The sequence below is a fragment of the Arabidopsis lyrata genome, assembly GCF_000004255.2.
Source record: "Arabidopsis lyrata subsp. lyrata unplaced genomic scaffold ARALYscaffold_5, whole genome shotgun sequence".
NCBI lineage: Eukaryota > Viridiplantae > Streptophyta > Magnoliopsida > Brassicales > Brassicaceae > Arabidopsis > Arabidopsis lyrata.
The window spans coordinates 10,713,646-10,726,966 of NW_003302551.1; the positions used below are offsets into that span (position 1 = coordinate 10,713,646).

Below are 13,321 nucleotides of genomic sequence, written 5' to 3' on the forward strand. Positions count from 1 at the left end.
ACTATCGTAGAAAAGTTTAATGCATTTGGTTCAAAACCTTAGGTCTATGTTACTTGGACTGATGAAGACTTAGGTCTTAGGTATAATAATAATTGAGGACTTAGATCTAAGATCTTCAAAGCACGTTGTTATGATTTCCTTCCATGTAATTTGCATATATGAAGGTTTCAAAAGAAAGTAATAAAGGAGAATGAAAATTCTGCAAAACAAGAGTTGATGTTCTTCAAAGCACTTTTCCACTTTCTGTTTTGTAGGGAATTATGTTTCGTAGACAAGTTGAGGGTTGAGACTGAATATCACTCAAACTATAGTTTGTGGAATCTTTGTCTATGTAAAAATCTTAAACTGAAAATCACATAGCTACGGACAAACCAAAAAGAAAACCAACACTTTGCACACAATCATAAACGAAAGTTAAAAGACCAAGAAGTGAAATATTCTCACCCGGATATCTCAATAATTACATCTCTGACCGCCTAGGATGATCGCATGTTCGTATGTTTTAACTTTAAAGACAGACCAATGTTTCTGTTGCACCCAACAAAATCATTAACAAGAGACTCAAAACCCCAACATATTAGTAAAAGAAAAAATAGAGATTTAAAATAAAATAATTACCCTTAAATATATAAGGAAAATAATTATCCTTAAATTATAAAGGAAAATATTTAGCCTTAAATCTATCAACATGTGGTTAAAAGTAAATAGAAAAAGGAAAAGTAAAACCTAAAAAAAAAAAAAGCTTACCGGGAGCTTCATATAAACCATCTAAAGTCTACCGAGCAGCAAATCAATAACAAAGAGTCAAAGATTTGAATTCGGCTTCAATGGATTGTCTTCCAGATGATCTTCTTGTCCAAATCTTATCCTTCCTTCCCACCAAACAAGCTGTTTCAACCTCTCTTCTCTCAAAGAGGTGGAGGACTCTGTTTTCTCTCGTGCATAATCTTGACTTTGACGAACCCATCTCCGGGCGCCCCGAAGATATCCGAAAGAGTTTTAATGATTTTGTGGACAGTTCATTGGCTTACCTAGGTGTTAACCATATAAAGAAGTTCTCACTTAAACACACTGAAAAATATTTAGTAGGACCTGACATTGAACGCTGGATATGTAATGCCCTGGAACACGGTGTCTCTGAGCTTCATCTACACATAAAATCTGCATTGTGGTATCGTTTCCAGTCCCAAGTCTTAACCAGCACAACACTGGTCATTGGGAACAGAACAATACATCGATAGGTTTTCTCCGGATACATCTCTCCCAGCACTAAAGGTTCTCCTCCTTGATTCAATCTGGTATTGGAATGATCAACAATTAAATGTGTTACTCGCAGCTTGCCCTGCACTTGAGGACTTAACCATACGTTACAAACATATTAAAGGACGTTCATACCTCATATCCAGCAAAAGCATGAAGAAACTCTCAGTTACCATTAAAAGTAGTTACTGTAAAGATCTTTCTAGCATTATTACACTTGACACACCGAGTGTTGTCGACCTCTACTACTCTGGTTTTCCTCATCGTAAAGTTCCACATTGTAATTTAGCTTCACTGGCCAAAGCTACATTGCACCTTCATTTCTTAGAAAATGAAAATCTCATCAGTGAAAAATCTCATGACGCGGATGTAGAAAACCTCATCAGTGAGATACGCAATGTCAAGACCCTTCACTTAACTTCTTCTGCTGTTGAGGTCAGTTTTAATGTATGGTCTCTCATCATTTTTTGGTTAAGAAGAGGACAACATTCATTGTGTGTGTTTCAGGTTATTTCGGTATGCTGCAAAGGTGGACTACCCGTGTTCAACAACCTTGTTGAATTAATGTTTTCGAGTAAAAAACAAGGTTGGAAAGTGCTTCCACTTCTACTAGAGCGTTCTCCAAACCTAAAAACTCTGGTTCTCTCGGTATGAAGCAAATCATGCACAAATCTTACTTTATATATATGACTGTGACATGACATTAAAGTACTCTCTCTTCTCAATGCTTCAGGGTATGGATCGGTTTACTCGAATTCCTCCGAATAACCAAATAAAGATGTTGAGTATCAAGCAGTATCAAGGAAGTGCAACCGAGCTGAAACAAATAAGCCATTTATTACTGAATATGGAGTGTCTTGAATTGGTAAAAGTTTACGTTGCAGCTGAAATGGATGACCTCAAGAAGATGGAACTCACAGAGGATGTGTTGAAGCTTCCTGCAGCTTCATCTAAGCTCAAGATACAAGTCATGTGATCTTAAGTCACTATATGTCTAAAATAATTAGTAAGTTTTTTTTTGTTTAGTGATTTATTATTTACTATGATTAGGGGTTTCTGATCTAAATTGCAATAGAAGCTATGACTTATTGAACATTATGAGAAATCAAATAGATTCTTTACACAATATGTTACAAAAGAAACAAACAACACTCCACTTTGGAAATCACAAACAGGGAGTGGACCAAATCAACATATGAGATGAAATAAAACACCAAATGCACCTGCACAAGAATCTCATCATGACGAAACTGAAAACTGAAAACTGATTAACACAATCACTCAAGGCTCCACCAGGTTAGGATCTAGCCATGTTTGCTTTCAGTCATAATCTTGACTTTGACAACTCCATTTATATCTATGTTTTTTTATCATCACTTTCATCAATGTTTGTTTTAGTGCCAAACCACATTTTATCAGCAAATAAATGAGTACGTGTTTACCACGTTTTAGTAAGAAACGCTCAAGATGATGCATAAACGATAATTGTGGTTAGAAGCTAATCATTCACCAGAAAATGCTTAAATCTGGTAGAATAACAGATATTTTGACATAGAAAAGACATGATAAATAAAACCTCTCGATGGAATGGTTAAATGTTATGTCCCTCTTCTTGGGTGAATGGAGTCTCGCTAAGTGGAGGTGCTTGGATTCTCAGAGATCATCTTGGTCAGGATCTCTTCCATAGTAGAGACGTGTCCACTGCATCTGATGTCGCTTAGTTGCTGAATTACGATGCATTCTTTGGTCTATTAATGGTATTAAAGATACTCACGTCACGCACACAGAGCTAGTCTCTGATTGCAAAGGTGCTATTGATGCGGTGAACAATCTTAAAGATTGGCCAAGATACCGTAACCTCTTGGAGCAAATTCTCAATGTTGCAGGTTCCTTCCGTGAATATGTGTTTCATGTGGTGGCTCAGCAAATATAATTGCTTCTTCGATTGCTAAAAGCAGTGGCGTAGCCAGGGGTAAAAAAAAAGACATATTAAAAAAAGTAGTTTACAAATAACTACAATTTTATTTTATGTTTACTTCATAACTTGAAACATTTCTTTTTTTTTAATACTCTTTCATTTGTTAGATTGTCAAATAACTCCTTTTCAATAAAACAAACTAGACATTCACTTAAAAACTAATCATTTGTTTAAGAATTTTTTTAATAGAATTGAAAACCCTAAACCTAATTTTTTTCTATGTCTTACTGTTATTATATATGTATAGATTTTGTTTTATTATAAGATAAACTGATAAAGGATAGAATTTTTTTTGTTTTTTCTGTAAAAAAGAAAAAGGAATAAACTCTTAACTTACTCTCTTGGTCTTAAAAGAAAAAAAAGTCTCACTCTCTCGATCTAGATTGTTCTTCCCCTTTCTCTCTTCTTATTCACCCTTCGTGAGGCCCGGTCCTTTAATATTCGTGGCCCAATACGAAATAAAAAAATCTGAGGTCTCTATATATAAAATAGTACCACAAATAATGTCAAAAATAGAAGTTTTCTGAAAATTGGGGTTTTTTTTTAGAAATCGGAACCTCTAATAGGCGTGCATCTAACTAATTATTTGTTGTTCTTATAAAATAATTTTTTTTAAAAAAATGGGCCTCTTTTTTTGTGTGGCGCCATACACATGTATCATAAAAAATGGGTGCAAGGCCGCCAGGCCTGTCCTTCCTCTCTTCTCTCATCATAATCTCACACTCTTGATAGTTTAGAGCAGTTCCATTGTAGGTCTCTTAATATGGTTCTTAGGGGAATTATGATTAAAATTTAATGTTTAATTGGGTTATATGCTAAGAACCAGCTCTAATATAAAAGCCAAAGAACCAGTTTCTAGCATTAATTATTAGCATTTTTCTATCTTCTTCTTTTTGAAAATGTCTCTGGAATCCATGATAACCCGACAAATTTGATCCAAACCCGAACCCAAAAATTTAGATTTATTCTATTGGGTCCTAATTCCTAAACTCATAAAACCGAACCCGAACCCGAACCCGAAAATATCCGAATGTTTTATTCGAACAAGCGGAATCAGCCGGAAGTTCATAAGTGGATTTCACCTATTCTACGGATATGCCTTCAAATCTTGTAAATATGATTGCCACTAAAACTCGACTTCGTGATCGAGTTATGCATCAACAATTGAAAGTGGATTTGGTTGAGCATATATGGACAAAATTTGGCGAAAATCAAGTTTAAAACTATCAAGTTTTATCTTATGTATAATATTAATTGTATGTCATGTATGTTTCAAATTTTTTCATTTGCAATAATCATTAAGTTTTCTAAAATTATAACTGTTTATTTTTATTTTTTAAACTAATATTTTTTTTTCTAAGAACCACTAATTAAGAACCTACCAATGGAGACAACTAAAATTTAAAACCAATTAACAACCTCTTAAGTCAAAAAAATTCAAAATTAATATTAAAAGTATTCCTAAGAGTTATACTTAATAGACTATGAATGAGGGTGCTTTTATTGATGGTCTTTTAGCACAACTCTTAAGTTAAGAGATATGTCTTATAACTAACAAAAGCCTCTTAACTAAGAGACTTTAGAGCATCTTTATAGGTAAGCTCTTAGCAAATTCTTAGGTAGATCTTAGGCATTAATTGATTTAATTTAATTCAAAAATCAAACTTATAGTTAAGAGACGTCTCTTAGCTAAGAGACAAAACTGAAGCTAAGAGACGGCCACATGTCCGGGTATGAGTGGTTGATGAGTTAAATTAGGCATGGATAAATAAACCGAACCGAAATCGGTACCGAACCGATATATTTCGAATAACCGAAAATACCCGAAATACATTTCAAAATAATTAGTTATTTATAGACTAAATAATCAAAACTACTTGAAAATATATAAAAATAGTAAAAATACTCGAACATAACCGAAAAATATCCAAAAATACTTAAAAATAACCGAAATATCTGAAAATATCCTTAGCAAACTAGCCGTATGAAGAATGCATCAACAATTGAAGAATGATTTGGTCGAGTATATATGGACAAAATATTCCAGAAATTAAGTTTAAAACATATGTGCTTTATGTTATTTATGTTATAAATTGTATCTCATGTATGTTTTAATTTTTTTAATTTGCAATAATTATTAAATTTTCAATAATTATAAATTTTATTTTTATATTAATATTTTTTCTTCTAAGAACCACATGTTAAGAGCCTACCATTAATCACACAAAAATCTTAACTCAAAAATACTATCTCTTAACAATAACTATTACAAATAAATTACTTAAATATTGCTAAGAAGTATTTCTAAGAGACTACCTATAATCATGCTCTTAAGAGACTTTTTTTAGTTATAAGACATATCTCTTAACTTAAGAGTTGTCGTAAGAGACCATTGATAATGTTGCTCTAAGGTTTAAGTTGTTTTTCGTGCAGGGCCGGCACAAAACTTTTTTGGACCTTGTGCCCATTTAAAAATATTATAAAAATTTAGGATTTTATTTAGAAAATTTCTAAAATTTAAGGTCTTTAAAACATTATAAAAAAAAAAAAAAGCTTGTGGGACCCAGTGCTTGAGCACTCGTAGCCCTACCCATAAGCCTAGCCTGCTTGAGTGATTTAATCCCAATAAAAAGTAACCCTAATTCAGTTTGTAAATGAAAAATCAGAGAGGTCCTTGATTAGGGTGGAGGGATGAAGGGAGAGAAAAGAAGACGTGGAAACATTCCACAAGAGATTGTAGACGAAATTTTGACGAAGCTTCCGGTGAAATCGCTGGTGAGATTCAAAGCTGTATCGAGAGAATGGAGAGGAACGATAGAGTCAAAGTTTTTCATAGAGAAACACAATCAGTATCAGAAATCTCTACAATTAAGGCAAGTGAGAATAATCTTATTATCAGAAGAAAAAAGATACAATGGTCTTGCTCTAGAAAATATGTTGATTTCTTCCAGTGGGATCGTACCTGTTTCTCCATATCTACCTATTAGGGCATTTAACCGGTTTGATGGTTACAAAATCTCTAAGCCTTGCGATGGTTTGATTTGTCTATACACACATACTCGTATATTTAACCTTGTGAATCCTGCCACCACTAGCCGCCGCAGACTCCCTAAACCCACCTCTATTGTCTGTGACGGTACGTACTGATGACTAATTATGTTTTACTTATAATTTTAAGCTTTTGTTTATAAACTAGCATTGGTTTGTTTATTGTTACAGGTGGGCATAGGGTATTTACTTTGCTAGGGATCGGAAGAGAGAATAGTGTGAGTCCAAGGTATAAGCTATTGTGGTTTTTCGAGTTTGATAACAGACGTATGAATAAATCTACTAGGTGCATGGTTTTTGCTCTTGACACCAACACTTGGAGGAACGTAGATCCGCCTAAATGTCGAGTTCACTATGACCATCCTCAAATACACTTGGATGGAGTAATGTATTGTTTCACCCACAACATGGAACAGCAAAGTTACTTTGAAAAGGATCTCAAGTTATTAGCTTTTGATCTTCACACAGAGACATTTGAAAGCATTTCAATTACTCCGGATATCGGGTGTAGATTCTGCCGTGAATTAAGCATGTGTGTTCTTGACAATCGTATATGCATCTTTAAGAGACTTGTTGATGATAACGATCGTTTTTTCAAGATCTGGGGTCTAGACGTACGCAAGAGAACATGGGAGATGATGTATTCCATAGATTTGTCTTGTTTTCCTCCAGAATTCAAAGAGTGGAGAATCATCCCAATGGCAACGATCAACAATTATGTCATCCTTTCAAATTTTAAACGTACCATCTGGGTCCTCTACGGTTCCAAAAACTGTATTTTATATCGCACATCTTTTTCTTTTCAATTCTTAATGTCTTATTTTGAGACTCTAGTCTCTCCTTATCAATAACAATTTTGTAACTTTTACTTATTGATTAACTACAGACATTCGAAATTTGAGAATGCATGGGAAGGTTGATTAACAAACAAACAAACAAATGGTTTCTAAAGTATTAGTACTTTGGTATGTTAAAGTATTAGTGCTTCTTCGCTGAATAAATCAGATGCTACCCCTGAGTTGGATGGAGATGAACCAACGAATCTTGATGAAGAATATATAGATGATAGGGGCGGATTAAGAATATAAAGAGGTGACAAATGTGATCCAAATGACTCGTGATATCCAGAGGAACTTTACATTTGATGAAAGAAAAGGAGAGAACACCGCGCTTTTGGTTCTATGTCTAACAATGATGAAATATTAATCGCCTGAGAGTATTTTCCTTCCTTCTAATTAGGACCATTTTCTCTAAAGGAAATTTTGTGAACCTGGATAACCGGAATGATGATTCGAAATCCATCTTCGATAGAGATATCATTTGAATGTAATGGTTTGTGGAAAAGAGATCTTAATGACGAAGATGATATGTTTCTTCAGTTGGCAGCGGGAAGACCAGTGACAATCAAATGAATGAGCCGTTAATGGTTCCCGAGAGAGAGTCTTCTTTATACAAGAAGTGTAACAAGGCCCCTGTATAAGGTGAAACATTGCCAGGGATAAAATACCGACAAAAATAATCAGACGAGAAAATTATTTAGAGAAGCTACAAACTCGAAATTTGTACCTTGAAGACCTTAGGTTCCAAATAGCTGATCATTGTTGTTTGCTTCTGGCATATTGTAAAACTTTGATCTGAAAAACAAAGATCGTGCAGCCAAAACCAATTAATGAGCTTGAAACTTCTCACCAGCAATGTCAAATTTGACATCCGAGCCTTCCAAAGTATCCAATGTCTCAGACAAGGAGCGTCCGAAGAAATGCTTGTATCCCCTATTCAAAATCCAAAGAAAAGAAACAAGAATTAGAGGGCTCTGAGGTAGCAGCAAAAAAGGAAATTTCCAATTAAGCACCTTAACAACACCAAGACAGTTCAGACAGCTTATACACACCTTAGAAATGTAAATATTTAAGATTTCAAGTAGGAAATGTTGAATGGATCATGATTAAGGATGGAGAGAAAAGATAGAAATGTATTGATTAAAGATGTGTATTACACAATGAGGAGGCACACACGTTTATATAGAGAACATAATCTAGGTCTGAGATGGGTTGTGCACAAAGACCAACAGCACCCTCATTCAGCCTTGTAACCCGAGTAACCCAAGTAACCTGTAACCCGAGTAACCCAAGTAACCTACATTTAACCCTGTAACCTGTAACCCGAGTAACCCGAGTAACCCAAGTGTTAAATGTCTTCTTGATTAACAAGAAATTGTAGATTAAAATAGTATCGTACACAGCTGAAATGACAGAGTACAGCAAAAATGGAAAAACAGCTATCAAACAATCCATGCTTAAAACACAGGGAAAATTAAATGAAGACAAGTCATCGAACAAGCACAACATAACGAAATGAGACTAAGTTTAAGTTTCTACTGAAAATTTATGGATAACCCATCAACATAAACCAATTTCCATGGTGATTTACATACGATTAACGAGAATTAAGAGCAGAAAATCAACCCATACCACATACTTTCTCTATATTTAAGCGTGTAAAGACCACCATCAAGTGTACCACTTTGATCAACAAGAGCAAGCTCAAAAAGCGCTCTAACTTCAGTACCTTCACTAGCCAAAACGATGAACACAGAGACGTAAGAAGAGTTATCTTCTGGATTTTTACCATCTGGGTAGACGAAGATAGTCCATTGATCACTTGCTATGTGTTTCCCTACTCCGATTCCTTTAGCTAAACTGTATCCTTGGATCACGAATTGGTGCGATCCGTTTGTCGTCTGCGTCACTGATCTCGAGCTTGTTGGTGATTCGATTCGGTCTGGATTCGTGTTGGGGCTTGATGATCAGCTGGTTCTGGTCATTGGCCTTGAAATTCGCCGCGATTTCTAGGGTTTTTGATTTTCCCAATTTGGGGAGATTTGTGAATTTCAGAAATTCAAACCCGTCGGATAAAACGGGAAGAGGAAGATGGATGAATTGGTCCGTTGTGGGGTATAATGGTCATTGTACTAAAAGAAAGATCCAATAAGAAAACGGTTTTTTTTGGTTTGCGAGTCGGAACTAACATAAACCCGGTTAAGGTTTATATATCTAATCCGATTTCCGAGCAACTAATATTTGATTAAATGCTCTTCTCTCATCTTTATCAAAATTGTAGATGAGGTATTAGTGTTGCAAAGCGTTTTTGCTATGTTTGCTTTTAGCATTGTGCACTAGAGGAGTTAGTAAGAGTGAGACTAATGGTGTTTGGTTTAGTTTTTGAGTAGTTTGGTAGAGTGAACTAGTACTGTTTGCATAATTGGTTTGCTAGATTTATATATAGTTCGTCTCTTTTTTTTTTGTGATAACTAATGGAATCGTTCAACGAGTTGCTTTTATATGACTAGAGAGAAGTATATATTTGATCGAGGACTTTGACTTTGCTGTTGACGGCTCAGTCTCGGGCTCGAGTGAAATGTTTCTAGTGCTAGGAGTTTTGGCAATTTCGGCTTATGCGTCTTGCTTTCGCACGTTCACCTATTGTTATAAGGCAAAGTGCATTTTTTTATATCTTTTGCTTACCACTCGTAAAAAGGTTAACCGGTGTATCTTTTCCTGCCCATTTATGTTACTCAATGAAAGGGAAGTGGAATTGAACTCCTACACAGCAAGAGAAGAGCTATGCGGCTGTGCACTAGTCTTTAGTCGCTCCTCGGTGATGAACCAGTTTTCAACCTTTCATTTCATCTACATTTCTTGCGGATTTTTGTTTCTATTTGCTTTCAAGTTTCTAAATAGGAGCCAAAAAATAAATTAACCAATTATCAAACTAAATTCATGTTTATTACTGGTATATATATATCAATAACGAACTGGATTGTAAGATTGAAACACAAGGATCAATTTTGTTGAATAAAATCCTCGATTTTCCATCATTCTTATTGGTCCAATGTTTTTGGTTAGTGTATCTAATAAAAAGAAGAGAGGAAGTGAGAGGGAGAGTGAATTATTATTTTTTTACTAAAAAATGCGAATATCATTTCAAAAAAGATGCGGGAAAATGGTAGTGGCAAAGCTGTAATATTTGGAGAGTTACGGGGGTTTTTTCGGTATTGGGCAAAACTGAACGCAGAGATACTCTTCCCGCCCACTATAAGATCTCCTTCTTCCTTCTTCCTTGTTCCTTGTTCCGATCATTCTCACTTCATCTGCCATTTTTATTCACTCTCTCTCTCTCTGAATTTCTGAGAAAAATGTGTTCGCCGGCAAGAAAAAAGCAGAGTACCATGAGTTCATCATCGGAGGTTAGTTTGTGATTAATTTCGCTCCGATTGATTAGCCGTGTAATCTCTGTTCGTGATCAACTCGGATGAGATTAGGGATTTAGGTTTTGAAGAATTTTTCGGAATCACTAATGGAGCTGATACACATTCTTCGGTCGCGATTTGCTATATACATTTCCCGAGATCTCCGTTAATTTGATGTTTTGATGATCTAGTTGCTTAGATTTCTAAATATTACTTAGATTTTCCGAGATCTCCGTTAATTTCATGCGTAATTACATATATATCTGGTAATTTGTGATGAGGTTTCGTGGAAATGATTCGCTTATCTTGCTCCGATGGTAACGTAGACTTGGATTCTCCGATGGTATTTTGCATCAGGTCACTGAGACTCCGGAGGAACAAGTCCCCGAGCAGCCACTGGAACAGATTCTACAAGAGGAACAAGTCCCCGATCAGCAACTGGAACTGATTCCACAGGAGGAGGCAAGTACACGTTAATGCCTTCAATGCTAATGTTCTGTATCCACTTTCTCACGCCATTTACATTTCCACTTCAGGAGGACCATGTCTTTCAGGAGGAACAAGTCCCCGAGCAGCAACTGGAACAGATTCCACAAGAGGAGGCAAGTACACGTTAATGCTTTCAATGCTAATATTCTGTATCCAGGACCATGTCTATCAGGAGGAACAAGCCCTTGGTGTTGCTAAGATGGATTTTGGCCATGTCTTTCAGGAGGAACAAGCCCTTGGTGTTGATAATATGGACTTTGCCTGCTACGAGGAGGCAAGTCTCTGCGGTTTCAAGCATTAGTTTACATATATATATATCTGGAGTGTTTGATGAGTTAATTTTCATGGAATTGATTCGCTTATATTTCACTGATGATAATGGATTCTTTGTATCTTATTCAAGATTGTTGCTAGATCTCCTTTTAAAGCCTCACCTGAATTTTGTGAGCAGCTTTCTCCGGATGAACAAGTCCCGGAGCAGCAACTGCAACAGATTCCAATAGAGGAACAAGCCCTTGGTGTTGCTGATATGGTTTTTGGCTGCTACGAGGTTAGTGTCTTGTATGGTTTCAGAATATTCATCTTTTGATATTTTTCACATTTCGGGCAATGAAACTAACGATTTATGTACCATTACTTTTATAGCCCGGGGACTACACTGCCATGCTTCTTACTAAGCAACTTACCACTAATCCTATCATGGCCGTCGATGAAAACACGAGAGCCATCACAGTAGACACCATGTTAGCTTCCGAAAAGGCTAGCATGTATCCTAATGCGATCCATTTGGCGGTTCTAGTTTTTGACCAATATTTCGCAACACTTCCACTGGACCAAGGACAGGCTGCTGTAGATCCTCAAACCGCCATTACTATGGCACTTTTCATAGCAGTGTTAGTGTGTTGATTTGAGACTATTTGATGATTTCTTATAACTTTTCTAACGTTCTAAACTTTTTTCTCTTCTCTGTTTTTTTTTCTTTCTTTATTTTGCATTTTAAAGGAAGTACGAGTACGGTATTGACAAATCAACGAGGATGACATTTCCTATTCGGGATCTAGACATGGAGATGCAAATTCTTAGCAGTTTTAACTACAGGCTAACTGCTCCGACAACGAAAACATTTGTAGATCTTTATCTGAGCTTGACCGAACCGCATGATGCTACTGTGAGTTTTCTACACATCTCTTACCTCTATTGCTTTGAATCATGGGAAAGTGATTATCGGTTTAAGTACTCTCCGTTTCTCACTGTTTTCAGTCTACATATCTCTTACCTCTTTTGCCTTGTGTGTCAAGGTCATTCACTGACTCTACTCTCTCATCATCGTTACATTTCATGGCAATTTGTGTTTTGTTTGTCTCTCTTGTTGGCTTGGTCTTTATGATTTTGCTGTCTTGATATGGGTTTTGTTGATCATTGAGGGCGTGTTTTATCTTTTACTTTTTAGTGGAAATGATAACGATGCTTTAGTGATTGTTTTACTCTTGTTTTTAGCTCTGTTTTGTTTCACCTAAGACAAAGACTAACCCTATTTTTTTTTTCTTTCTTACAGTTCAGGTTCCTTTGCTCTTACATCACAGAGTTGTCACTACTCGACCGAGAGTGCTCTGTGTTTGATCCGTCTCTCCTAGCGACATCATGTGTGTTTTTGGCGGAGTTCGTGCTGCATCCAGATGTACTTCCTACTAGGGTATGACGTCTCTCGTAACTTTAACATCTTTTTTTTTTTTGAATGTTACTTTAACATAGTTTTTCATTATGTTTTAATTAATTTACTAACAGGTTTTTCCTTGGGAGTACTCGGCAGATGACGTGCGACACACAGTCATGTTTCTGCACGCCATGCTTGTTGGGAGGCGCCATCAGGTTTGCCGGTTCACCCGCACCAGATACGCTTCCGTACGGGTAAGCAAAATAGAAATATTTTATTTCCATCAATTGTAATATTTGATAATCGAAATGTTTATTTAACCCTCATTTTCATTTTCTTGTAGTTTGGGAGTGTAGCGTCTCTTCCTTGCAGAGACCCGGTTCCAGAGCAGTTCTTTGCTTAGTGTCGGCCAGCTTATCCCCACCAATAATAAATACCACACACCTATTGAAAACATAACTAAAATACATATTACATAGTACTTTCTAGAAAAATATAGATTCATATTCGTATAGAAATATATAGATTCATATTCATATAGAAATATATAGATATAAGTACATTACAATGACAATTGTATATAACATTACATATTTCTGGAAAAAAAGAACAAAAATATTTGGTACTTTTGACTTATTTTTGG

At 35.7% G+C, this 13,321-nt stretch overlaps 1 protein-coding gene and 2 pseudogenes across 1 annotated transcript; 2 read left to right on the forward strand and 1 right to left on the reverse strand.

The window, feature by feature from the left end:
* The first annotated feature begins 353 nt into the window (after nucleotides 1-353).
* Nucleotides 354-3,174, forward strand: LOC110228464 (annotated as a pseudogene).
* A 2,626-nt stretch (nucleotides 3,175-5,800) lies between these two features.
* On the forward strand, nucleotides 5,801-7,190 carry LOC110228031 (putative F-box protein At2g02030). The gene is made up of 2 exons (XM_021024083.1): nucleotides 5,801-6,374; nucleotides 6,458-7,190. The coding sequence occupies exons 1-2, from the start codon at nucleotides 5,930-5,932 to the stop codon at nucleotides 7,135-7,137; spliced, it is 1,125 nt and encodes a 374-aa protein (XP_020879742.1). The 5' UTR covers nucleotides 5,801-5,929; the 3' UTR covers nucleotides 7,138-7,190.
* A 128-nt stretch (nucleotides 7,191-7,318) lies between these two features.
* LOC110228504 lies at nucleotides 7,319-9,092 on the reverse strand (annotated as a pseudogene).
* Between the last annotated feature and the right edge of the window lie 4,229 nt (nucleotides 9,093-13,321).